This window comes from Aspergillus melleus (genome assembly GCF_016097325.1).
Source record: "Aspergillus melleus strain CBS 546.65 chromosome Unknown contig5, whole genome shotgun sequence".
NCBI classification, from domain to species: domain Eukaryota; kingdom Fungi; phylum Ascomycota; class Eurotiomycetes; order Eurotiales; family Aspergillaceae; genus Aspergillus; species Aspergillus melleus.
The window spans coordinates 642,386-669,103 of NW_025763374.1; the positions used below are offsets into that span (position 1 = coordinate 642,386).

Here is a 26,718-nt window from a genome sequence, read left to right on the forward strand (position 1 = left end):
AGGGTGAAATTCCGAATTTTCGCCCGGAGCGGATGGAGCATCCGTGTGATTATGTCATTCCGCTTCCGCTCCAAATCGGGCCTTCCGAGGACCTTCATATCTCTACGAAGTAGCAGTCAATCAAGGAACAGTTCCACTTTCAAGAAACTTGGAACACTCGGCTCAAAAGTGCCGAATGATCTACTCTCGCTGTTAGAAATGTCTCTTAAAAGCTGATTCTGTACTACCAGATCCCAAATGCTTGTTCAAAACTTACTTCCATCCGCTGTCCTACATCGGTACTATATATATTCTTCCGAGATAATTCCATAAACTCATTCACCATACGATGGCTCCTCGACCTGACATCTCCACAAAGCCCCCAGGGCGACTCTACTTTCTCGACGTCGGTATCTCAACCCCAGAGACCAATGGACGTCTCCTAACCTGCAAGCCGGACGGGTCCGATCTCCGGGAGGTGATCACCCAAATCAACACCATGCCGGACGGAATCGCCATCGACACGGACCGCCAGCACATTTACTGGACAAACATGGGAATTCCGTCTGCCGACGACGGATCTATTCAACGCTGTGATCTGTCCGGAAACAATATTGTGACTATCATCCCCAAGGGATACACGCACACCCCGAAGCAGTTGACCATTGCCCCACAGTCTCAGAAGCTGTACTGGTCTGATCGCGAAGGCAAACGGGTCATGCGGGCGAACATGGATGGAAGTGATATTGAGGTGCTTTATCGAGCCACTTCGAGTGACGACTCGTCTAGGCCGGCTGTTTATGACTGGTGCGTGGGAATCGCGGTTGACGAGGAGTCCCGGCAGATCTATTGGACACAGAAAGGACCGTCGAAGGGGAATCAAGGCCGGATATATCAGATGGGTCTCGAGATTGGACAGGGACAGTCAGCAGATAAGAGGACAGATGTTGAGTGTCTTCTGGATGGTCTCCCGGAGCCAATTGACCTGGAGTTGGACCACGCTTCGGGCACGCTGTACTGGACGGATAGAGGGGATCCGCCTCGGGGCAATACGGTCAACTCGCTGGTCCTTGCAGACCTCCCTGGCAAGAAGCCGGAGCCGAAGATTTTGGTGCGTAAGCTCCATGAAGGGATCGGGATTGCTTTGGACTTGAAGATGGGCCGCATGTTCTTCGCGGATCTGGGCGGTTCTTTATACAGTGCTAACTTGGACGGGTCGTGCAAAAGTACCGTCTTGTCTGATGTTGGAGGTGCTATCACTGGGGTGGCATATGTTGAAGAATAGATGATTATGCAATGGAATAGACTAATTACACTGTTCGTGGAGGTTCCTGGGCAGACAATGGAGTATATATCAAAATTAGATAATATCTACGAGCAGAGGGTCATATTGAGAAACGAGTAGGCCCTATTGTATCATTAACATAAGTAACCTTTAGGATTTCTACTGCTGACCTTTTTGTATATCGAAAGCTAAGAACCTTCCGGTACTACTAGCTTCACTACTCCTCTCTTTCTGATGAGAAAGGAATACCACAGCGTTGTCCTCTCCAAAATAGGTCCTTGAAATTAGAAAGGAATTAGTAGTAGTAAAGCGTCATTCGCCGAACAGAATGATCAGCCAATATTCGATCAGGAAATAATTTTCCCAGTCAAGATCTATTTTAAGTGGCGTTCCGTGAAGCACTATTTTATGATATTCCAAGTACTAATCCTGAGTGAAGTAGTTGGTCAAGTCCCTGACGGTTTTGTTTCTCACGATTCGAGACAGCATCTGTTGACACCAAATACTAGTTATTCATTCGCTTCTCCCATCTCCAACCGAGATCATAACATCCCAGTAAGCGCACACAATAGAAGGAACTCAATGCAAAAGCCGCATTACCGACGAAACCCAGCCATAGCCAATGAGCGAATAACCGCCTCCCGGGACCCAGCCCAAACCACGCATTACCTAGATGGTAGGAGAGTATTTGAGCATCAATCCGAGCTTTATGTTAACGACTTGATGTTATTTTGCTTCTTAGACTCTTAACGCACCATGCACCCATGATTGGATATCCAACAGCCATTGTTCTTTGAACACGTTGGATAGTCTCCAGTCTTTTTAAGAGACCCCGAGAAGCCATTTTGGGGAGGGTTTGGAATATTGGTCTCGACTGTTATTGACTGTGTAGATTGACGGGCTTGGATAGACTTGATGAACTGAATGAAGCAATGATCGAAATGTCAGTTCTATGTATATAGTCAGACCGACGTACGTGCGGGGCACTGCATTGAACCAAGTTCTCTGAGTGACTAATCACGACATCATCCCTCTGTGTAACAGTCGATACGACACTGAGCCAATGTGCTCAAATCATTCTTGTTAGGAGATTGGCTAGGTAAACCCTGCTTTAGGTGTGTAGATCTTAGCTAGTTTCAATATGCGTTGCTAGATTTGACCTGGCCCCCTAAGCGCTACCTACAAGTTGAGAAAGGACGGCCGGTCTTTTGCGAAGTAGGATAGCGCATTCAGCCCACAAATACACAGTGTAAATGGCCAAGAAAATGGAACATGGCTACAAGGGGAATGGAACAATATCCACATCCGAGCTGAGTCATGAAGGTATGATTCAATAGACGCGCCTTTCGCAAGGCCTCAGACTCAAGCAGTATCATTGTGTTTTCTCAATCGTTTATCGGCATCTTATGATCCTGTTACCATCCACTGTACTACTGGCCAAAGGCCACAGAGCGTCCTCTAGTATTGAATTGGATTACCACTATGAATACCGGTTTATTGTAGGTTTTCTTTGTCTGTCTCGCTCAAGTGTTATTATCTGACTTATTGAGGTTATATGGTATTGTCTTCTCGTCCGCTGCGTATAAACACCATGCTCTTCTGTATTAGTTCCGGTAAGGAGTAAAGGCGATCTAACAACAAGAATGAGTTTATTAGCGCTGCCTTGGTGTGAGTAGCCGCAGGTATGCCTAAGGCTGCCGGATACATCCTTTCTTGAGGAATGTTTCTTGTCAAGCTTGAACAAAGCGCCAAGAACCTTACATGAACCTACCACTTCTGGATTTTATAGCCTTTCCATATGCGACATTCACCGGAATTGTTTGTTCTTGGGACGGATCAAAAATCAGCATTCGCACCAGATAGTCGGAATAACACGAGTAGTCGGAAGAAGTCGGAAATTCTGGCAAGTATATAGAGAGTGCAGCGGCCCCTACGAAAGATTCTTAGCTACTTCTATCAATACTGCTTAAGCCTTAGAAATCACCGATATTACTGATTTGAATATACTATCATGACCAAGATGTCTAGCCAATCTTCTTCTGTCCGAATCGTCGAAGTTGGGCCACGTGACGGTCTTCAAAACATCAAAGAGACCATCAAGACAAAGACGAAGCTCGAGCTAATCCATAGACTGCAGAAATGCGGCCTCCAGACAATCGAGTTAACATCTTTTGTGTCTCCTCGAGCCGTCCCCCAACTGGCAGATGCACAGGAGGTGGTTAGCGACGGCAAGATCCAGGACTGGTTAAAGGATCCTAACATTCGACTGCCAGTACTGGTTCCAAACGAGAAAGGTCTCGATAATGCCTTCAAAAACAAAGTGAAAGAGGTGGCAGTGTTTGTCAGCGCAACAGAAGGATTCAGCAAAGCAAATATCAAATGTTCTGTTGAGGAAGGGCTTGAAAAAGCCAGGGCGGTCGCTAAGAAAGCTGCCAAGACTGGGGTTGCGGTGCGCGGGTATGTGTCTTGTATCTTCTCAGACCCTTACGATGGACCCACGCCTCAGTCGTCTGTTCTTCGCTGTGTGAAATCTCTAATCGAGGCAGGATGCTACGAAGTTAGCCTAGGAGATACTCTTGGAGTCGGAACGCCCTGGAAGGTTCACGGGTTGATCAAATACTTGAAAGAGAACGGAATCGCGCTGAACGTCCTGGCCGGACACTTCCACGATACCTATGGTATGGCTGTCGCGAACGTCTGGGAGGCTTACCGCTCTGGCGTCCGTGTTTTTGATAGCAGTGTTGCCGGCCTGGGCGGATGTCCTTTCGCTCCGGGCGCTAAAGGGAATGTCGCCACCGAGGACTTGGTTTATATGTTTCATAACTCGGGCATCATGACGGGCATTGACTTGCCGAAATTGGTAGGGACGGGAGACTGGATATCCAAAGAGCTCTCCCGACCCAACTCCAGTCGCACAGGTACAGCCCTCATGAGCAATCAAAAGCCCCGTGTACAGTGGACAAAGGTCAAAGAGGCTCCAGGCCTGTTGACATTTCGATCCGGGGAAAATCTAAAGTTTGTTCTCAACCGGCCCACGAATGGAAATGCGCTAACCAGTCAAATGATGCTAGAGCTAACGTCGGCAATTCGAGACGCACGGCACGATCCGAAGATCTCGCGCCTCATTCTCACCGGTAGAGGGAACCTTTTTTGCATGGGGGTGAGCTTGCATAAATGGATGGACAAGTCAGCTAGAGAGGCGCAATACCGGTTACTGACTGATCTGCTCAAAGCAATTGACGAGGCTCCTCAATTGACCTTGGCATGTTTAAACGGACACGTTTGCGCAGGGGGTATTGGTCTCGCTTTCGCTTGTGATATTCGCGTTGCCCCAGCGGACATTCAGGTTTCCCTCCGTCAAAACAAGTTTGGTTCTTGTTTGGCTACTATCGCAAAGTATGTTATTCGAGAATGGGGATTGGGGTTCGCAAGGATGTCTATGCTATCTGCTCGACCGGTGACCGCAACCAAACTTGGGTCTTACCACATTGTATCTATAGTCGCAGATACTGGCGCTAACATGCCCACAGCAATTGACAGAGTTCTGGATATCTTGGATCGGCCAGTTCCAGGCCCGTTTCGCATAAAGAAGAAGATGGTTGGACAGGAGTGCGTCCAGGCTGGGACTGGACAGCAGAATACCAACATCAATGAGGCTGATGTCACAACAAACGTATGTACGGTTGCTTCCCCAACGAAAGGTACCTGTCAACCAAAAGACAACGTGGATGAGTGTGGAGGTATTCCTCCTCCATCGCAGGACAAAGTATAGTTGGGGCTTCCTAACACCACGTGTCTAATGGTCAGGTGAATCCGGAGTACTGACGTATAACGCTCTAAATCCCTCTTCCAGTTGTTGGACTTATGCATGTTTGACGTAATTCCCTATACAGAATGAATTATCAATCAAAGCAGATCTAATTGTTTCCCCCCGTTGTATAGAACTTAACTCCCTCGAGTTGAAAATGTAAACTTCTCTGAACATCTAACACTCGTAATACTCACTGCATTCCAATGGTCGGAGATAAATACAGTGTTTCCAATAATAATGCTTATGTAAATTGTGGTACTGTTATGATCTGATGGGTTGAATGGGTGGCTGACGCCGCATATCATCGCCACCTCAGATGGCTGGCGATTGTATGTAGAGTCAATATCCATAGCCATCTATAAAAGCTCAGTGAATAGAAAGCAAATTAAGGTGTTACCAGCCGCTTTCAAGTCACCTGGTGAGGGAAGAGTGGGCAGTTTAAATATTCATAGAATACGGAAACAGAAAGGCTGGTCGCTACGTATATCTTAGATGGTGCAACTCCGCAGAGTGCTTACAGCGAGAGCTAGTATAGCGAAGATTATTACTGGAAACAATTTCCTCTATGAATAATTCATCTCATTCAGGGTAGAGAAGCGCTGGTTATAGGAGAAAGTTTGGCATGTAAGATATTCACTCTGAGCAAGTTCATCACCTGGCAAGCATAGGCAAAGGTGGAGGCTTGTGTCCAACACTCATTCTCTGCCATAAGTAGCTGAAGCACACAGTCTCAAATGTCGGCTTTGTGGAAATGAAAAATGAAAAAAGTCAGATAAATTTGCACCCATTGATAGGAATCCTAGTGATGCAGGCCAGGACTCTCATCTAGATGTCCGGGTATGTGTGTTGATCCGAAACAAATCCGAAGAATCTCCGGTATGCCGTCAATGACATCTCACGGTTGCTCATAGTTGCAGGAATCATTTTTCAACGCCAATAGGAATTGTGACACCATAGTACACAAATACCCGAGTTAACGTGATGTAGAAAAGGCAGTCATGAAGCAACCGAAGGTAATTCCAAGGAGAACAGCAAACGTCCCCGAAGCAATGCAAAAAGTTCAAGCACCCCTTCACTCAATAAAACTGCCCCCTCACCATAGGAAGAGAGTGCATTCTTCTCCCATTTCTATCATAAAACTTGATAAAATACCGATACATATCACCCGGATCCCGACTCCGAATCCACCCTCTATGAGCCATATCACAAAGGATAACATACGCCCACCAACGACACCCTCTCGCCCTATCCATCCGATATCGATGTCTGCCATTATCATAGACCATATGAGCTACATCGGAGACAGTGAACGACCGCCGGACCGGTATATCCCAGTAGAGGATTGCCGAGCGGGCTAATATGTAGGGGTTGTCGGTCCACTCGAGGACTGCGGGATGGCGTCCTATCATGGACGCTACGTGGCATCGCGTTGAAGATCGGTTTCCTGGGTGGACGAGAAATATGGAATAGTGGTTTCCATTGTCGTTGCCGGAGAGGATAGCTAGTCTGACAAAGCTAACGTATCGGTGATCTCTGAAGACTTGTTGGGGCGAGAGAGGGGGTGGCATTTGGAGGTTTGGCTACTATTGCATACCACAGTGATTCGTAGAGCAGAGCAGTAGTGATTTTAGACAATCAAAGCTTGCCGAGGAGACCGGGTTTGTCGAATATCGCAGGAAGGGTACTGCTGAAGCAAAAAGGCCATATGAAACGCAGCAGGCCGTCGCCGATATAGCTTCATATTTATATCTCGAGAAGACAAAGCTCGAACTAGAAAGCCAGGGTACTCTCCATTATTCTCTGTAAGTTTGACGGAGATTGTCAACCAAATCGGAGAAGGTTACTGTTTTAGTTTCAGTGTTCAGTAACAGCTCTAGGGGGGTTCCAGTCGCAAATAGGAAGCTTACTGTGTGATTCCTCAATGAGCCAATAGGAGAATATCTATCTTCAAATGTGCTATGTAGAATTAGGCATGAGAACGAAACGCCTCACTAGAACAATAGACGAGGTCACAGTGAACGAGCGAAACAGAATAGATCAAACAAAAAGCGAAGGCTGACAAGCATGGTGGTTGAACGACGGGGGGATTACCTTCTAGCTCACTTCTTTGTAAACCTCTCCACAAGCATGCCCGGACTCCATCGACGGATCCGAAACAAATAATACAGCACCGTAGCCATGAAAATATTAAACACAACAAACACCCAAAGCAACCCAAAGTTGCGCCATCTGTCAGTCCAGTAAATCCCTACAGTAGCCATGTACTCGTCCGCAACACTCAACGAGCAATAATTGCACTCCTTAGTCGCATCCGGATTCATCAACTGACCCCCAGCAGCTTCAAGCATACCACCCAAATACTGCTGGCAAGTTTGACCAGAAGGTGGGTCGAATATGGCGAGCTCCTCAGTGGAGCATACCACCTTTCTTCCATGCAATTGTGTCCCAGCCATGCCGCCTATCCAGTAAGTAAACGGCGAGACGCGGTACATGAATATCCAGAACCCGGGAAGTGCCGAGGGCGCTTGCATGACACCACAGAAGGTCAAGGACATGGAAAAGAGCAAAACGACAATTGCACTGCCCGTGACGGCATCCTCGATGGCCGCGATGATCATGTGCGCGAATGTACTTGCGTAGATGTAATATTGGATACAGAACAGGAACACCAAGACTTGTCGGTCAGATGTCTGGCCGTCTCCTACGACGGCATAATAGTAGCAAGCGAAAGTGAGGATACCACTCAGGATTTGGTATGGAATCTCGACAATGATGTTGGCGATTAGGAATGCTTTCCATGAATACGCTTTGCTTGGTCGTTCGCGCACCTCGTAGAGAGCACGCTGGGTTACAAATATGGGCATCACCTAGAATCGTTGTGTTAGAGTGCAACTCGAAGGATATAGAAAGGGATTGAGTAGGACCAACCTGCTGAACGACCGACGCAAAAATAGAGCAAATCATAAACAATGAGAAGATCAAAACCTGCATGCCCTGCAATGACTGCTTGGCATCGTAGAATGAGAATCCAATAAACAGTCCGGCCATGATAGCCAAGCCCCATTTGGAAATGATGTACCCAGGCATTCGCCAGTACTGTTGAAACGTCCGGCCGGTTACAACATAGAGCTGCATCCACAACGGCGCTGCGAATTCAGACTGCGCGATAGGGTCATCCGTGCTCTCCTGTGGTTTCGCCGCCTGCTCTGTGTGGATCCGATCGATCTCCGCTTGGATGTCCCGGCTCTCGCTGCTCTGATTCCAAACATCGAACCAGTTTTGACCTTGGGAATTAGCACCTTGATTGACCACTTCGATCATGTACTCTGCTGGGTTCTCGTCATCTGCACAGTTGCGGGCGCCGTTTGACTGGAAGTAATCGAGTAGTGTCCGAGACTGTGGTCCGATCGGTCCAAAATACACGGTCTTTCCCCCTTTGACAAGAAACAGCAACTGATCGAACTGTTGAAACAGCATTGCACTCGGTTGGTGAATAGTGCAAAGGACTGCCTGCCCACTATGTGCAAGCTTGCGGAGAAAGGAGCATATAGCCCAGGAACTCTGTGAATCAAGGCCACTGACGGCTGTTAGTTCTGTTTAGGTATTCTTTCGGCTATGTTCCGGAATGCAATAGGCACTCACCTTGTGGGCTCATCCAAGAAAAGAAGCAATTTTGGTTTCGCAGCCAGCTCAACGCCAATTGTCAACAGCTTCCGTTGCTCAACATTCAACCCCTGACCGGGAACGCCGACGACTGCCTCCGCAAACTCCTCCATATTCAACATAGCGATCACTTCCTCAACGTAATCGTACTTTTCCTTGGTCGATACAGATGCTGGCTGTCTTAGTAGGGCGCTGAACCGGAGAGACTCACGGACCGTTGCGGTATCCAGATGTAAATCTTGCTGTTGGACATATCCGGTCTTTCTTTGAAAGCTGGCGTCTGGAGTCCGCCCGTTCACAAACATATCACCGGTAATGACACCCATAGAGGTCCTTTGAGCCAGCACGTCCAGCAGTGTTGTTTTTCCAGCACCACTAACTCCCATTAGAGCGGTCAAGGTGCCGGGCTTCACCCACCCCGAGACGTGATCGAGTAGTCGCCGTGGCTCGCCTTTGATTTCAATGTCATAGCATACATCACGCCAGGTGAATATGTCCGTCTGCGGTGGTATGGTGACCCGTGTATCGGGTTCCTCTGTGGTAGACTTGACAGGCTCCAGCACTATTGAGGTCTCCTCGTCTTTTGCACTTTTTCCAGGCCTTTTTCGCAGGGCAGCAGGCTCGTGGCCGCGGCGAAAAACTAGCGCTTCTGCCGTGCTTGCAGTGGAGGAATTCAGCTCGGATGCCACGAAGAAAATGGCCATGAACGCAACGAGAAACGCAATCAGGATTCCAAAGTTGCGCCATACGTGGTTATAACTATAACTATAATTAGCCAGGATATAACTATCGCCACTAACAGTGAGCGAGCCGGCTTCGGATCCCGACGATGAGCAAGTGAAAGATTGGCTGGATTGGTTGGCGTTTGGCGGCACGATCTGGGCGCAAGGAAAGTCGCGGCCATGGAATTCATTCGCAATCAAGACCTCAAAGGCGTAATACACGGGATTGATCCAGTGAATCCACTCAAACCACGGGTGCATAGATGGAACCGGTAACACATAGCCTGTGTAGACGATCAAGGCTAAAATCATCACTCCCGCGATACCCATGGCTTGGGCTATGGTTTTGGTGGCTGCTCCTATAGTGCGAAAGACGGCGCTCATGACAAACATCACAACGAAAGTGTGAAGGAAGTAAATGAAGAACTGAGATGCCTCGCGTCGTAGGTTCGACATGAAATACATCGTTGTGTTGAAGGCAACAGCGAGGGCAAATTTCACAGGGATATCACTGACAACTCCAGCGACGGCCTCGGCAGCAGGATGATAGAAGGCGTAGGAGGCATGTTTCTCAATGATGGGACGCTGTGAATACAGAGTGTTGATCTCTGACATAGCCGTTAGGGCATTCAGAAGGACGGCATAGAAGAGCATAGCCCCTTTGGAGGTGAAGCCAGCGGTTGTGTCCGGAGATCCGTAGAATACCGAACCCACGATCAGAGCCAAGACGATGTTGCTGACAATTGTGGAAATCGTGGACGTTTTATCATTCCATAACCGTTGATATGCCCGTTTAGTAGTCAGCTTGATCTGCATGGGCACGCTGATTAGATATGGAGAACCTGGTCGTGTATGCTGAGCTTGGGCTTGACGTTTCCGCTCGTGAAACTGAGCTCCAGCGGTCTCATCGTCGGGATTAGGATGAGAGCTTTCGTATTGCGCGATCTCAGCTTGGAGCTGATGATACTCGCGGGACTGATGCCAGTAGCTCTCGAATTCTTGCGGCGTTCGCGGTACCTTGGTCTCCATTCCTTCTCGTGCCTGCCGCTCCTGTGGGTTGGTGACGGAAGTCAAAAAGTCTCCGGTGGTTTGTCGTGCGGGACATTCCCAACCCTGCTCTTCAAAGAAAGACTTTGCTTTGGCTGCGGACCCGAAGAAGATCTGCCGTCCCTCGTACAAAACGGTCACCTTGTCGAATGTATCATAGATTGCTTGACTGGCTTGGTATACAGCAACAGCATGAGCAGATCCCGTTAGGTCTGCGAATAGTCGAAGGGACTCGACGAACTTAAGAGCCGTGGCAGAATCCAAGCCTCGAGTTGAATTATCCCAGGCAGCCAACGGTGCATTGGCAAGAACCATTTCAGCAATACTAACACGCTTTCGCTCTCCCCCGGACACTCCTCGAACGAAGTCGCTCCCGACCTTTGTGTTGTACGTATGGCTTAATCCGAGGACTGCCATGATAACTTGCGTCATGTACTTGGCAGACTCTTCGCGACTCGCTCCTTGCAGCCTCTGGGAGGGCATTCGTGCAGCAGCTGCAAATTCGAGCGTTTGTCCGACCATCAGATGAGGGAAATGTTTATCGATCTGCCAGGAGGAATCCAGGAGTTAGTTTGACCTTCCATCGGTATCCTGGCCTTGCACGTACTTCTTGATTGTACACTACTTCTCCTTTGAATTCCCTCATCATTCGGGACTGAGGAACTCCTAGGTATCACAATCAGTATATTTCGACGTTCATTTGACCTCTGATCTGTGTTGGGACACTTACCGTTGTAATGCAGAACGCTCCTTTTGTCCACCTCTAGGCCATACACCTCTCCGCACAGAGATTTGAGGAACGTACTGCACCCAGCCCCCGGACGGCCCAGGACAAGCAACAGCTGTCCACTTTCCAGCAGTCCGTTAAAATCTTTTAGAATCAGTTTCGGCGGAGATCTCCTCTGTCGAAGCATCTCCCCAACCTGTGTCGGTATACTGAACATGGAGGTCACCGTTTCTTGTAGCTGCAGCGCAGCCCCGGACCCAGACACGTTCAGATTCTTGAACACAATACCAGCACGCGAACTGCTAATTCCATGGTCTTGAGCGCCTTTAATGACCCATTTCAGCCATTTCTCTAAGTCAAACTCCGGTGCTTGTGGATTGATCGCAGGGTCATTGTCGCTGATGATCCCGAACGAGTCCCCATCTCCTGCGGTAGAGACAATGCGTGAGTATGCACTGGAACGACGCTTAGACTTCTGGGAGCGCTGGGATGCGATTCTCTTCAGATTGACAATTTCATCTGCTTCGATCTTAATGGTGGACGCACGGCGAATTGTAGGATCGTAGGAGGTAACAGATCTATCGGTTGTGTCTTTGAGGTTGAGGAGGTTGTCTTCATCCCGATGTCCCGACATTCTGCCTATGGTGAGATAGGTTCAGGGTATTGCCAACGACTGATGATGCTTGCCTCAGAGTAATCAGGGGTTGATGGGTATTTTCTGCAACTGGGCGATTCTGGGCATTTTATCCACAGTCTCTAATACACTTCAGTCCGCAGAGTCTTCTCCTTTTGTGGGATGCTGGCTCTGCCATCGGCGATGTTACCTCCATTTTCTTGACCTATGCTCCGCTTAGTTAGCTATGCCACCTCCGCTATATGGCAGGAACCACGGCTGTCACGCTCTAGGCCTTCACATTCTTCGGGACTCATGAAGATTCCGGGGCCGAAATTGAGATTTTGAGGATCTTCGATTACCGTAGTCCGGATATAAGCCGCCAATCCTTTCTATTAAGGGAAACATCATGTTCTCGTCCGCTGACTCATCGGTCGAAAGGCTTGGCATTGATATTTCAGGATGAGCTAAGAACATCTCGGATGTTCGGAGGTCCTTCCTTCCGGTGAGCTATGATTTGGTCCCCGCATCGTTCGAATCACCGGAGGTCCTCAGAACTCAATTGGGAGAGCTTGATTTCAGAAGTTTACACGGTTCGGTTCCCGATTTGTGCTCGGACACCCTTAGGCAAGACTTGATTCGTAATTCTGTCAGACGGAATATCAATCGGCCGGATGGTGTAGTTGGTTTATCACGTATCGTTAACACCGATAAGGTCCTGGGATCGAGCCCCAGTCTGGTCATTGTTTTTTTGTTTTTTATTCTTTTATCCACCGGAAAAGTTGAACGAAAAACAAGGCTTGGATTGTTTTCAATTTGTACCAACACCGCGCATAATCCTTTACTCTTTGATTTTGGTCTTCCTGTTGAGTTTGAGAGTTTACCAGACGCTTTATTTATCACGATAGGTCGACAGAGAACACTCCGAATAGATTTTCGGCGCCCTTTGCTCTACTGTACCTGCGTACTCGTACCAGAAAATTCGACTCACCCTTTACATTTTATTGTTTACAATGTGGAATAATTATCTAGGGAGCAATGGTTCTAGGCTTTCTGGAATGAGATTGGTCATTCACATAGCTATGGTGTGGTCACGAATCTCGCGCTTATTGAATGACCTGCGTTGACATGGAGTAAATATATGCGACCGGTTCAACTTCTGCCTCCCTTAGAGATGCTCGTTCTATTTGCTGCAGGCTAATCATACAATTAATATGGAGCACAATTAATTTGCTTCATTCTAGGATCCTATTTCATGATCATCCAGCTGTTCATGCGGAATAGTAGGTTCATCTATATATAACCTCTCCCGACCCACATATCACTAAACACAGACAACCTTGACGAGACGGAGATCATAAGCCAGGCTGAACAAAATTAGATTATAGAATCAGGAGGTCTCAAGTACGATAGAAGTATAATTCTTTGATGACTACAAAAGTTTGATTCTCCACAGAACAATTCTACCAAAACCGCGATAGACGGGCTCCGGACCCTTGGGTCCTAATAAACATCTCATGCGATAAAAACCAGTCTGGGAATTGCTCTTAGAATTTTCATTGCTTTCGGTAACCTCTGTTTGCTCCTTGTGCCATTTTGGCCCCTGATCTTTCGCGACAATCCTTTCTGGGATGTTGTTGTTTTCAGGTTGTTGTCGTTGGAACGCGTTGCACGCGACTTTGCGCCGGCTTACCGAAAATGGGTATGCCGCGGGTCCGTGCACCTTTAGTTATGATCAGCTAGACTACATTTTCTTATACCTAACCTCTTCTTGCAGACTGAAAATGCCAATTCCTTATTATTTCGTCTTGGTCATTATATATAGGTATGCAAACTGATACACAGTTGATATCTGTCGAACAAGAATCCTCAAATCTTGGATTTATATCTCGGACACTTGAAGCCCTTGCCGTACAAAACACTATTGACATCTTCAAACCGCTGTACACCACGAACACTAAACTAGTTTCAACCGAGCCATTCCCCAAGTAAACAGAAAGACAAGAATCCAATTACCTATCTTCCCGCACCAGCGCGCGATACGGGTTATTCGGATCCCTCTCCTCCTCTTCCACCGACTGAATCGTCTTCCTCACCCGGCAAGGGGCACCGATCGCCACCGAATACGGAGGGATATCCTTCGTCACAATCGAGCCAGCTCCGATTGTCGATCCCTTTCCAATCCGCACGCCAGGGAGAATCACTACATTTCCACCAATCCAGCAATCGTCTTCAATGAAGACCGGGTGGCCGAATTCCACGAACTTCAGACGCGAGAGAACACTGGTGTCGTGGCCCGCGGTGAAGATTCCCACGTTCGTACCGATTTGCACGCGGTCGCCGAGGACGACGAGGCTGGTGTCGAGAACCGTGAGGCTGAAGGGTGTTTGTCAGTATAGGATAATTAAGAGCACGGAGAGGACGCAGTGGGACGGGTTTCCAAGGGTAAGACTAACCCCCAGTTAATAAAGCAGCTACTGCCGATAATCATGTTACATCCGTAATCAGGTCTAAAAGGAGGTTCGATGAAGGTGCCGTCTCCGACCTTGCCAACGAGTTTGCGGAGCAGCTCGAGGCGCTTGTCGAAGACCTGGTCGTATGAGATGGTCTTCGTGTCGAGGTCGTTGTAGTCGGCTGTTAGGCCGCGGCAATGATGGCGGGCCTCAACCAATTTGGGTGTGTTGGGGTTGTACCTGCAGATTGATCATGCCGTGTAAGTGTAAATGTTGAGAGACCACAACGGGGACAAACATACATCATGCCGGAAATCATGCAGTCATATTGTTCGCAGAACGGCGCACCGTTCAGGCCGCGGGACAGTTGGATGATTTCGGGACGTTTCTCGCTGGCGGCCATTTTGCTATGTTGTTGAATACTGAGAAATTAGCCAATGCTCGGAAGTCAATGCAAAAAAGTACGAGCGAGAGACACAGGAATATAAGATCAAAGACAGATTGTCTACCCCTGTCGATGGGGCATGATATACCGGGCAATGTCTAGCCCTAGGAACATTGTCCCTAACAAAACATTCACCGCATGATACCCAGTGGCAAATGCTTAATCTAGAAACAGCCTTCCTGCTGTGGTATACGATGAATGTTTACTAGGCCTAAATAAGGTGATGGCCCACTGTGCAAGACTGTCCGACATTTCCCCGGACAGTCCCACTTGCCAATCACGGAAATTTCAACAGACCCATTTCCGGGCGGATCTCACTCAACACGGTTATGGATACTCCAATTATGTGTTTGTTTTACTTCGGCTAGCTAGCATGGAACAATTCGCTCCTAGAGTGAGCGAGTTGCGACGCGTAAAGCTTTGTGCACGGAATTATGTCTAACACGTTGAATCACATCTGAGATATGAGACATGGACAGGAATAGGAGATTTCGCAGGATTGTCGCTCAGAGTGAAAAAGTGAAAACAATAGAAAACAGAACAAACGAAGAGAACGACGGAATGACACGATGGCAACCGTAAGACCCAAATCTAGAACCTTGCCTTGACGCTGCCTCCCCGAGCGCTCTTTAGCTCATTCTTGATTTGTAACGCCGCATGAGAGCCTTGCTCCAAGGCACCGTCAATAGCAGCTCGCCAGCCATGAGCCCAGTCTGCAGATGCGAAGAAAACATGACCATGCGGCTTCTGTAATTCGTCTTGGTACTTGGACATGAACTGGGGTTGCCACCAAGCAGGTCCGCCTTGCGACCAGGGGTCTGTGTTCCAGTTATGGAATATCTGTGAGGAGTCAGTCAACCGCGCAGCTATATTATTGTCAAGGAAAGAATTACCATTCTCCTAACTTCCATTGGGTGAAGCTGTTGGAAAGCGTCAACAGCTTTCTCTGGGTCTCTTTCAGGGACGAAGGTGGCTCGTTCATCCTTGCCGAAGCCCACGATATGTGCGTCACCGTTAGGGGTTACTCCATCTCCGTAGCCAAACATGAGCAAGTTGGAGAGCTTCATTCCGTTCCAAGATGTGAGGCCCTTTTCCTTCACGTCGGCGTGGATCTTTGTCATGAAGTTAACGTGCCCGACATAGATCGCCTCCTGGCGGGTAGGAGAGAGTGGTGGATCAAACTCAATTGAGTGAAGCACATTCAAAGGGATCGTGCTGACTATCCGACGGGCGCGGAAGTCTCTACCGGAATGCGACACAACGCGGACATGCGAGCCGGCATGATCGATGATCGATTTGACCGGAGTCTGGAAAAAGTACTGTAGCCCGTTGTCCACACTCTCCTGGAACATCGCTTTAGCAAGAGCCGACTGGCCCCGTCGAAGCTTGAATGTGGTCCAGATTGGCCCGAAATTGACTGAGGAATGTGCCATGAGCGCATGGGAGCGGATCATATCCCATAGGCTCGAATTCTCCATAGTTCCGCCTGTGATATGCAGTATTAATCCGTTCAAGATCCCAGCTTCCTCTGCCGTTAGGAGATGCTTGATCTCCTCGAACCTATCCCTGCAAGAGATCTTGTCGTAGCGCTCCACTTCTTTCCGATCCACCATGATGTTGTCAAGCTGGGCATGGGGTAAAGGGCAAATAGTTCGACAGTGTTGTCCGTCGATGTTGACGAACACGTCCCATGCTCGAGCAGTGATCTCGCCGGCTTCCTCGTGTGTGAGCTTCCGAGGAGTAGCTCCTGATTACATGGTAAGCCTTAATGAGACGGAAATGAACGTTATCGAAAGTAAACAAACCAGGAACATTGATCGTGTAGTAATCATTCTCGTATTCTCTGTGATGGGTCAAAATGAGGTCGCGATCGAGTTTGTATCGCGTCATTTCTTGGAACAGGTATCCCATATGGTGGGTCACCCATGTTCCACCCATTTCATACAGACAGCCTTGCGAGAGTCAGCCGCTTGGGTGGTGAACTATACAAGGCAAAGAGAGGTACGTTCCTACCATCTGATTCCACGGTATATGTTCGTCCACCGACGCGATCTCGAGCTTCCAACATGAGAACAGAAAGGCCTGCTACGTAGTTAGCTGCGGATACATACTCTCGTAGCGGGTTTTCTCATTCACCATAGTCCGTCAAGTCTCTCGCAGCCCTCAAGCCACTGTATCCAGCTCCAATAACAATGGCATCGAAGATGTGGCCAGCTGGCGCGGTGTACTTCTCTCGCGGCTCAACGACACCTCGGCAGTGGAGGTCACCTTTCTTGACGCCGGTCTCTTTCCGCCAGGTGTAACCGTCACTAGTTAATTTCATTGTGAATAGCGATTCGTTTCAAGAGACCGCGCTGGGTAGTGGAAATAGATCGAGAACAATGATATGGGTTCCGAACCCACTAGGCTGTCATGTCCGATTGAGCCCTATACAGAACAGTTCATGATTATATAGGGGTGACAACGTTGAGATCTCTGCGCCAAGACAATGACCGAAAGCTTGGAAATCATATGGTGCCGCTGAGAGTAGACTAGAGTACTCCGTAGAGTCTGGACGGTAGCCATCGGCTATTACTCCCTACAGAGTAAAAGGTTTCCGTGGGACGCGGTGGATCTCAGACAATGAAAATCGGATAACATCGTCCAATAGCTACATCCACTAAACCCGCCTTCCGCATTTGGGAAAAAGAGATAGGTGGGTAAGCTTCCATTTCTCGTCTTTCCACGGAGGTAACCGGGAAGTTATGGATTATGGTCCCCTTGACAAAGGAGTTACTGAGCTGGCCCACTGATAGTTCCGTTGATTTTTCCTGTCCCTGGCAGTCTCAGCAGAGAGAAGACCGACCAGATATAGCAAATAGAGGAGCAGATTAACAGAACCACTGAAAGGTAGGTGGGAACACGCCGGATAAAGGCTGGAAGCGATATTTTGACATGACCATGTCCGAGACCGACATATCGTGAATTGTGATAATCAGATCTTCGACATGCCAAGCCCTCCATTCTTCGACATGCCAAGCCCTCCATTCTTCGACCTGCTAAATGCGCTGGACTCCTTGAACGACAAAGAAAAATATGCCAAGTTCCATATAATTAATACTCCATACAAGAAAACACCGGATGGTCTGTGCCAAATCGCGACGGATATTCTGATTCCGCGAACATTTCGCGACAACAACGCTTGTGATCAGCGGCCTGTGATTATACGAATTCATGGAGGGTTTCTGGTAAGTCATCACGCTGAAGTGAAATTATCTTGTTGAGAAGTTATAACTTTGTACCAGGTAACAGGGTCAAGTTTGTATGCTCCCTGGTTCAACACCTGGATCCTTGACTATGCGCTTCAAAACGATGCAATTATCATCTCTCCAAACTACAGACTACTCCCGGAAGTGACAGGGAGTCAGATATTGGAGGATATTCACGACCTATGGAGCTGGATTCACGACGGCTCAGTCGACCAAGTGATGCAGAGCGCTGGGTATCAGGGACTCGCTCTGAACCTTGAGTCCATTCTCCTAGTGGGAGAGAGTGCTGGTAAGCACCCTCATTTATCCTGATTATAAGTACCTGCGCTGATATGACACCCCTCAGGAGGATATCTCGCCACACAGATCGCGATTTCATACCCATCTCAGATCCGTGCATTGATCGCCGCGTATCCGATGCTTGATCTGGAATCGACATTCTACACCAAAGCCTTTTCGAAACCCATTGTGGGAGTTCCAAATGTTGCAGAGTCAATCATTGACAACCACCTAGCAACGATCGCTGCGACGAGGCAAAACCGAGTCTCGTGCATTACAGCGGCAAATCCACCCAATCGACTAGAACTGGCATTTTCGATCATCCAAAATGGACGATTCCTGGAGGTATTCGGAACTAGAAGATACTTGTTTCCAATGTTACGAATCGAGGATGAACTGAAAAGAGACCCCGGCTTTCGACTACCGCCAACGTTCATTCTTCACGGGGAACAGGATTCTGCAGTGCCGGTGGAAGGATCGAGGAACTTTTTGCAATTCGTACGACACAATTTGCCAGGCACCCAGATAATTCTCCATACGGAGGATGGAGACCATGGATTCGATGCACTGGCAACGTTGGACATGCCATGGCTGAGGAATGGACTGGCGATGATTTCAAGGGAGTGGCTAGGAACATGTAATTCACATCTTTAATTTCCGAATTGAAACAAATTGGCAAATCGGACGGGAAGATCCCTGTGTCAGGTTTATTAGAAGTGTAATATGACAAGTCCAGCTGACGAACCCTCCACTTCGTATGTGTCTTTCCTGGATAGGGTGACCCAGGAAGTTTAGAATACTCAACAACAATTTGTGTAACGAAAAGACTCAAACGCGCACAACAACACAAAAGCCAAGAAAATGATGACCCCAAGAATTCCCTCACCTCGGGCGCCTGAGAAGAGTCCCACTTGGTGGAGCTATTCTTTGTTAGCTTCTTCTCTAGCGCCACTTTCTCGGTTTCCCCATTAGGAGATAATTCCAACTCCCTTGGCGAGCAATTCTGGTTCCTCATCGTTCCTGGTGAGAATAGCAGAAACTGTACCTATCGCAATTAATGACATAATGCGGGGTCTGATGTTTTTCGGTGATAACAAGAAGTCAAATAGGTCCCTCTTCGCACAGTTGTGTGCACCTTGCAATCACATCTCACATCCGTAACTATCTTGTTCCAACATCTCAATTACACAATTTCAACATCATGTCTCAGGACTTCTCTGGTGTTTCTCTCAAGGGCAAGACTGCCATTGTCACTGGATCCTCCAAGTACGTCTATACACTTCCCATCGTCCAATGGCGTGGCGCGATAGCTGACCCGTATACAAAGAGGACTCGGAGCCGGCCTTGCGATCCTTCTAGCAAAGCGAGGTGCCAATGTCGTCGTCAACTACGTTTCAGAAAGCAGCGCGCAGCGCGCACAAGACGTGGTTGATAAAATCAACAATGAGATCGGAACGAGAGCTATCCTCTGCCGAGCGGATGTCAGCAAACCGGAGGGTATCCAGCCGCTAGTTGACGCTGCTTTGGCAATCAGCACGACCGGAAAGATTGAGATCTTGATTCACAAGTGAGTATTTCTCATTCTGGAGTGTACATGGTCCTCATGAATAGAGACTGATGTAGATGATAGTGCCGCCCAAGGTCTCGAAGCCAATCTTCTTGATACGACACCCGAATTCTACGACACCCACTTCGACTGCAACGTTAAGGGCCCGATCTTCCTGACCAAAGCCGTTATCCCACACATCGCGAAAGGCGGACGTATTGTCTTCATTTCATCCGCCGGCGCCCGTCTCGGAGTCGCGGGTCAGACTGTGTACGCGGCCACCAAGGCGGCCAACGAGGCGCTGGTGCGCGTGTGGGCGAAGGAACTGGGCCAGTCTCATGGAATTACGGTGAACTGCGTGAACCCGGGACCGATTGCCACTGGTGAGTTGACATTTATCAAAGCTTATTGGTGTAAGTATGGGGATAGAGAAGCTAACTAGAGGCTATAGATCAATGGTTCCAGAGCGATGAGCAATTCTTGAAGGACATGCAGCCCTTGATTGAATCTACTCCTGCTGCTGCTCGAGTGGGAGAGGTTGACGACATCGCGCCTTTGGTGGCATTCCTGTGTAGCGATGACGCGAGGTGGACTACCGGATCTTGTCTGTCTGCCAATGGTGGACTTTACAACTGATTCCGGACTATGTATGTCATATCCATCGGACTTAGCCATGAGGAGAATTTGAAACGATATAGCGACTCTGAATGCAAGTTTATGTTTTATCACGCCTTCGATTAAATTTGGTTATGTGGACGAGCTTTAGGAAGATATTCAATCTGGGACCAATCAGGCCATGGTCTATGCGGTCAGATTTCGGGCTTAGTAGAAATGGTATTGATAGAGGATGAAAGCCTACTTGTTCGTGAATATACCCACATAAGGACATCTGTTATGCAGGGTCTACCGAGCCTATGGGGTTGAAGAGGATAACATAGTGTGCACGATGGCGAAAGGTTTTAACACGGGATCATTCTATGTTGAATAAAGATGGATAGTTACATATTGCTTTTCTAACCAAAAAATATCAATATAACCTGCCTTGAGAATTACTCAAAAACCGCACCCTCAGCCGCAATCTCCGCTCGCATGCCCTTCACATTGATCTCCTTAACAAGAACGGTACACCAAGTCGGCGTATGCCCAGGCACCAGCTTTTGAAATACGTCTTGCATGATCTTCTCGTCCTCTGCATGAACGAGGTAGCTCGTGAATCGATAACTCTGCGCCAGGCCCTGGGCAGCACCGGCGTGTTTGAGCGCTGCGTCAAGACACTTGAAAATGGCCTCGAACTCGGCCTCAGGTGTCTCCGAGACCAATTTACCCGTCGCTAGATCGAGGCCAATATGGCCGGTTGTATAGATAAGAGAAGTCGAAGGCGAGACGGGGACTTTGGCGGTTGTTGCATAGAGAGGTTTGAGGCAGTTGCCTACGGGACCGGGGAGGTTTTGGTACGTGATGGAGGACATTCTTGGTTGGGTTGTGGAATGTAGGGAGGGGAAACAGTTTGGCTTGAGATTACGAGGTCTAAATTGCACATGCTGCCATGGGCCTATCTCTTATCACCCCGGATTCTAACTCTCCACAAGGAGGGGAAAGCTAGCCCCCCCGTAATCCCATCCTCTCTAAGAAGAAGACTGTAGATGTAGATCTCTTGGCAATAAAATCTCACTTACCAAATGCGGTAAATAAGCCAGCGGCCCACTTTCTTGGCCATGAACAACCCTGTCCAACACCCATGCCTTGTGTTAGACAAAGGATCATATATACCCATGTTAAGAAACCGTGTCCATCCCCTTCCTTATTTAGGCCCCGTCCCTACGAATATTTCCGGAGGTAGTAATGCACACCCCCTCACCCCAGTCATGAATCCTACTGCCCAAACCAGAAGGAAACCGAATTCTCTTGCATTCGCCCGCACCGACTGTCACACTTGCGCCGCTAGCGGGGCCCAATGCGATAGGCAGCGCCCTCAGTGCACAACCTGCCTGAACCGGGGTCGGAAATGCGGGGGTTTCGCCACTCCGTTGTCGTGGGATGAGAGACGGACTTACCGAGGTGATTCGACCGAACAGGGGTCATGCGTCAGACCCCCCACTGGCATTGCGGATGAAGGTAGCACAGGCCCAAGACAAGCGGCAGCTACGAGGTCGAGACAGTCAAGGCCTTTCCGATTCGTGCTTGGAGGAAAAAGAGAGCGAAAGCGACGAAGGGTGGTGGACCAGGTGCCGAACGATACGTATTTGCAGATCTTTAACGCAACGAGGACCGAGGCATCGACAGGGGAAGAAGTAATTGACGAGACGGGGCTAGGGCCTACTACTGACCTCGCTGCACTGGAACCACCGGGGAGATTGCTTGATTTCACGGGGCTAGTTCCTGGGACGGGGACTCCTGAGCTGTCTGTGGCGCAACAGGACTATCTACAATCGTTGCTTCAGGCGGAGGCCTCGACAACGGATTTGAACGGCATGACAATAATGGATCATCCTGGTGATGCTACGGGCGGCTCCATATTGGAAGATATATTTGAAGATGGCCTACAGTTCCTGAATGCAGATAATCTACCCACAGATGGTGTGGTGTCAACATTTCGGGCACCAGTTGCAGACCCAACTTCAGGGCTATTAGGGACTGGACAAGTTGGCAATCAACACGACGCATTATTGCAACTATGTAAGAGCGAACAATATATATGCATTGGTCACTTCTGACATGATGGTGCTGTCTAGATGACACAGAATTCTGCATCCTACCTCTGACATCGGATACCGCTTTGAACCCATTTCGCTATCGCAAACCTCTACCACAGGGGTCACGACTTTTATTCCATGCTATTCTCGCCCTATGTTGTCGCCATCTGAGCCAGATCACAGGGGCTTGGTCATCGGAAGAAAGAGAGCATCGAACTCAAGCCATGAAGCTATTGGAGTATACTCTTCGGAATGGCCAATTGACGAGAGAGGGTCTGACATTGCTGGATCCTATCCTGGTTCTCTTCACTCTCGATGTAGGTTGCCCATGAGACATACTTGCATATCTTTTCAATGCTAATTGGGACTGTTTACAACGACAGTGTACAATCTCTGCTTCCGGACAATGGACCACACACTTGACTCGCGTATTATCAATCCTCGAAGGTTGTGGCGGAGTATCAGCCCTGAATAATCAGCGCATAAGGGCTCAGATTGCAATGGTTGTCTGGTATGTCCCAACGTTCAGTGTAGTCATGAGTAGCTCGTGCATGACAAACGTATACGATACTAATATCATGGCCGAAACAGGTGGGACGCAACTCTAGCTCTAGTATCCCGACAAGGCACCGTCTTCCCAGAAACCTACCTGGAGCGCCTCAAAGAAGCCGAAAAGCAAGATAAATGGTCATTCTACGATCTGACCGGCTGTCCCAGCGAGCTCGTCGATCACATATTCCACCTAGCACAGCTCGCGCAGCAAAGTGAGATCGCATCCAGCATGACATGGCTGACTTTCGACCTGGCGCCAGTCATGCGAATTGAAGCGCACCTTAAAAATGGAACCTCTTTCTCGTCTCCCATTTCCGTTTCTCCATCAGCGCCTACTACTTCTACAGACAAAGCCGGTGTGGACACAAGAGCGGGGCCAAGCGATCCGCCTACTGAAAGAAATAATACAAATAGTGCTGAAGTGTGCGAAGAACACATGCACGCGCAGGAAGATCGACATCATTGCATCGAAGCTTGGCGACACGCCCTGCTGCTATATATTGAGCGGATATTCAAATGGGACCGGACACCAGATAGTCGACCTTCCGCTATCCCACGTCTGCTTCGAATAACTCTGGACCACGTACGATGTTGTCGACGGACTTCGCAAACCCAGAAACAACTGCTACTACCCGTTTTCTTGGCAGGTAGCGAGACAAGTGATGATGAAATGCAGCAAGTAGTTAGAGAGTATTGTCAGTGGTGGGGTGAGAGGAGCAGATATAACATGTTTCATTCAGTTCCGACGCTACTGGAAGATGTTTGGGGAGGGAATAAATGGTGGGGCGCAGTGGTAGATGAGAAGACCAGGGCTGCGGGAAATGGGGCGAAAGTGCAATTCTTGTTCGGGTAGTTCCCGACGATTAAAGTTATGTGAATACGATCTAGCAAGCTGTTTATAGGGGTGAATCCGGCTTTAAAGTTTCTTGATTGTAGGAAGAAAGTAGAAGCACAGGTCCAATATTCATAAAATCATCAAAGAACAGACGTCGAGATAGGGCGGGAATGTGCCCGTGACTGACCACGTGGTATGGGATAACAGAATCAACCTCATCAAAGAAATTCAGGATTACTCCATAGCGTTACTTGCATTCAAAGCCTCCCAATCAATCCTTGGTCCTGAGAACTTTTTCCTTCTCTCAATCCACATTAGCATAATCAATCCAAATATTCCCGTGATGACCACCGCATTACTATTTGGATTGGCATTAGCGCAGTTACCGGCAAGGATGATCAGATAATAACCGAAACAAACCAAAGGAAAGGGCCAAGAGAGACTCACTAATTCATATTCCCCACCGTCGTGGGCAACGACACAGGGAAGCAAAACATAACCCCACTGATGATCAACCAAACGACCGAGAAAGCATTCACAGCGTACCCCATCACAGGACCGAGATTGAACGGTCTCTTCGCTAGCCGGTGGCGACCGCAAGTCAAAAGGATTGCCTGGGGAACGGTGTATGTGATATTGAGCATCAGGATCGCAGTGTTGACAATGGAGTTGAAAGCAGCCGTCGAAGCGATATACAACAATCCATAGATGGCACAGAATCCGGCAGCTAGAAGGGTCGTGCGGACTGGAATTTTGCGAACGGGGTCAATGTGCTTCCAGTAGTTGGAGAAGGGCAGCCCGTTCTATTTTTAATTAATGTCCGATTCACGTTTATGGTTGTGAAGGGGTTGAAATACATCTCGGGAGAACGCCCACGCGATTCGACTGCACGTAATCCATTGGCTTGGAACACAGGCTGGAAAGATTTAGTAGGTGCATAATTGGTTGATTGGGCCTAAAGATACTTACAGTAGTAAAGTAGTGTCAGATAAGACTGCATGAAGGTTGCAACCGCTTTATTTCCGGTTGCCTGATAGAAGACCTCCAGACTGGGTAGAAACGCCTTCTGAACAGCTTCCATATCTCGAATCACGATCATCATGACGACGACCCATGGTACTACAGTCAGGATTCCAATGACAACAGTCATGTTGCTGAAAGTGGACACGGTAGTTGGTTAGAATGATGATCGACACGGGAGTAAAAAGAAAAGAAAATAGATAAAACACTCACATCACCTGAGGCAATTTTTTTCCTGGTCGAGGCATCTCTTCAGCGATGTGAGTACATGCGCTGATCCCAGCGAAACAATACTCTCCCACTCCGATACTCATCAGCCAAGCAGGTCCAGGGCCCCACCCACTGGACCCACGATACTCGGTGATGTTAGAAGCACGGTAGTGGCCGCGTCCCATGACCAGTGAGATGATCGTAACAAGGAAAAAACCGATAAATGACAGATACATTGCTGTCTTCGTAAGGCGGTCAATTTTTCTTTGAGGGATAGTAAAGATAGGAATTACTAGTCGAAAAATGTTAGACACCGTAGGACCCATGGGGTCTATGTGGATGGAAAACGAACAGGTCAAGAAAATGACTAGGATATAGCAGAGATAAACCTGCCATTGTGTCCCATCAAAGTCAGGGTGCCAGAACTTGACAATCCCAAAAGCTGATATGGCCGTGAAAATAGTCCCCGAAGCGGTGTTCACCCACCAGGCCACAATGTTCAGAACACCAACAGTGTAGCCGGCGAAATTCCGAGACCTTTGAGGGGCGACAATGTAGGTAAAATGATATTCTCCCTGTAGTAAACCATAAGCATGACAGTCTTCAAGGGTGAAATTCATGTGAAACTCACACCAGAAGATGGGAAGGCGGAACACAATTCAGCAAGTCCCAACAGAACAATCCACTGGACGACTGCTGCCACCATCACCCCAAATACAGCAGTCTGTCCGCCACCATAGGTAAGCACCATTCCAAAGGAACATGCATAAGTAAGCCAACTATTGACGATACTACATAAAAATCCCTGTTAATATCGTTTCTTGGAGGGCTGATGCGGGGTCATCACGTACCTGTAAGCCAGGCCAATAGCACCAATCCATGAGAATGATCTGTCGAGCTCAGACACATGGCCTTGAGCTTGAAGAACTGTGTCATCGATATTCTCAATATGCTTTCCCAGTTCGAGGGACTTGGAATCTTTGGTATCCAGATCTGACGAGCCCATCTTGATTAAGTCCAATGATCAAGGGGGCTGGAAAGGGTGGCAAAGAAAAGAGGTAGACTAGATTGAGAAGGAAGGCGTAACAAGGCGGGATAGAGGTTGTAGGGATGATAGGAGACAGGCGTGTCACAAGAACCCAGATATATACATCCGCAAATGTCGTATCAAAACAAGGACATCCCGGATGGAGTACAAAATCAAGGATCAACGTGACCCGGTCATTCTCGTCTGTCAGTTTCCTCGGGCAGATGGATGCGCCATACTGCAAACTCTAGAATTCAAGGGCACCCAGAACAAAGTTACTCCTTGCAGCCATTTGGAAAGTGGCTCACAGGCTGCACAATTCGCAAAGTCGCCAATCACGAACGCCACTTCTACCGGAAATCGGAAAAGAAATATGATAAGAGTTGGAATACCCGGGGAAAGAGAAGTGCGGGGAAAGCGACAAACTTCCTTTGTTTCACTATGTTGAAGACTTGGTTGGTCCGGGTACCCATTACTGTTCCTCGTATTTTGGGCCATGACGATACTCACTTGCTATATAAGGGTAAAAGTAACACCTGGTCGCCCTGGAATGCACTTATCAG

General features: G+C 48.4%; 9 protein-coding genes and 1 non-coding gene across 10 annotated transcripts; 5 read left to right on the forward strand and 5 right to left on the reverse strand.

Moving 5' to 3' along the window:
• The first annotated feature begins 281 nt into the window (after window positions 1–281).
• Window positions 282–1,327, forward strand: LDX57_008720 (uncharacterized protein). Its single transcript, XM_046090442.1, has one exon. It carries the CDS (start codon window positions 329–331, stop codon window positions 1,262–1,264), a length of 936 nt encoding a protein of 311 aa, XP_045946417.1. The 5' UTR covers window positions 282–328; the 3' UTR covers window positions 1,265–1,327.
• Window positions 1,328–3,275: 1,948 nt separating this feature from the next.
• Window positions 3,276–4,402, forward strand: LDX57_008721 (hydroxymethylglutaryl-CoA lyase; the record flags this gene model as incomplete). Its single annotated transcript, XM_046090443.1, has 2 exons — window positions 3,276–4,279; window positions 4,336–4,402. The coding sequence occupies 2 exons, from the start codon at window positions 3,276–3,278 to the stop codon at window positions 4,400–4,402; spliced, it is 1,071 nt and encodes a 356-aa protein (XP_045946418.1).
• A 2,772-nt stretch (window positions 4,403–7,174) lies between these two features.
• On the reverse strand, window positions 7,175–11,868 carry LDX57_008722 (putative ABC multidrug transporter; the record flags this gene model as incomplete). Its single annotated transcript, XM_046090444.1, has 5 exons — window positions 7,175–7,942; window positions 8,004–8,652; window positions 8,718–11,053; window positions 11,115–11,173; window positions 11,238–11,868. The coding sequence occupies 5 exons, from the start codon at window positions 11,866–11,868 to the stop codon at window positions 7,175–7,177; spliced, it is 4,443 nt and encodes a 1,480-aa protein (XP_045946419.1).
• A 647-nt stretch (window positions 11,869–12,515) lies between these two features.
• LDX57_008723 lies at window positions 12,516–12,590 on the forward strand. The gene has a single exon. It is a non-coding gene; the product is annotated as a tRNA-Val (tRNA).
• Window positions 12,591–13,859: 1,269 nt separating this feature from the next.
• On the reverse strand, window positions 13,860–14,703 carry LDX57_008724 (sugar O-acetyltransferase; the record flags this gene model as incomplete). Its single annotated transcript, XM_046090445.1, has 3 exons — window positions 13,860–14,223; window positions 14,304–14,540; window positions 14,603–14,703. The coding sequence occupies 3 exons, from the start codon at window positions 14,701–14,703 to the stop codon at window positions 13,860–13,862; spliced, it is 702 nt and encodes a 233-aa protein (XP_045946420.1).
• Window positions 14,704–15,336: 633 nt separating this feature from the next.
• Window positions 15,337–17,068, reverse strand: LDX57_008725 (flavin monoamine oxidase family protein; the record flags this gene model as incomplete). The annotated part of the gene is made up of 5 exons (XM_046090446.1): window positions 15,337–15,585; window positions 15,639–16,492; window positions 16,551–16,697; window positions 16,759–16,827; window positions 16,882–17,068. 5 exons carry the CDS (start codon window positions 17,066–17,068, stop codon window positions 15,337–15,339), a joined length of 1,506 nt encoding a protein of 501 aa, XP_045946421.1.
• Window positions 17,069–17,732: 664 nt separating this feature from the next.
• On the forward strand, window positions 17,733–18,576 carry LDX57_008726 (alpha/beta hydrolase; the record flags this gene model as incomplete). The annotated part of the gene is made up of 4 exons (XM_046090447.1): window positions 17,733–17,972; window positions 18,030–18,282; window positions 18,340–18,461; window positions 18,508–18,576. The coding sequence occupies 4 exons, from the start codon at window positions 17,733–17,735 to the stop codon at window positions 18,574–18,576; spliced, it is 684 nt and encodes a 227-aa protein (XP_045946422.1).
• An 897-nt stretch (window positions 18,577–19,473) lies between these two features.
• LDX57_008727 (SDR family NAD(P)-dependent oxidoreductase) lies at window positions 19,474–20,454 on the forward strand (the record flags this gene model as incomplete). Its single annotated transcript, XM_046090448.1, has 4 exons — window positions 19,474–19,538; window positions 19,600–19,839; window positions 19,903–20,201; window positions 20,270–20,454. The coding sequence occupies 4 exons, from the start codon at window positions 19,474–19,476 to the stop codon at window positions 20,452–20,454; spliced, it is 789 nt and encodes a 262-aa protein (XP_045946423.1).
• Window positions 20,455–20,867: 413 nt separating this feature from the next.
• On the reverse strand, window positions 20,868–21,287 carry LDX57_008728 (uncharacterized protein; the record flags this gene model as incomplete). The annotated part of the gene is made up of 1 exon (XM_046090449.1): window positions 20,868–21,287. One exon carries the CDS (start codon window positions 21,285–21,287, stop codon window positions 20,868–20,870), a length of 420 nt encoding a protein of 139 aa, XP_045946424.1.
• A 2,845-nt stretch (window positions 21,288–24,132) lies between these two features.
• LDX57_008729 (uncharacterized protein) lies at window positions 24,133–26,134 on the reverse strand (the record flags this gene model as incomplete). Its single annotated transcript, XM_046090450.1, has 8 exons — window positions 24,133–24,256; window positions 24,346–24,701; window positions 24,756–24,814; window positions 24,868–25,052; window positions 25,132–25,420; window positions 25,481–25,703; window positions 25,760–25,919; window positions 25,980–26,134. The coding sequence occupies 8 exons, from the start codon at window positions 26,132–26,134 to the stop codon at window positions 24,133–24,135; spliced, it is 1,551 nt and encodes a 516-aa protein (XP_045946425.1).
• Between the last annotated feature and the right edge of the window lie 584 nt (window positions 26,135–26,718).

Excerpts from the sequence above, each read along its gene's own strand:
- LDX57_008720 (XM_046090442.1), top strand. The coding sequence starts at position 329 with ATGGCTCCTCGACCTGACATCTCCACAAAGCCCCCAGGGCGACTCTAC.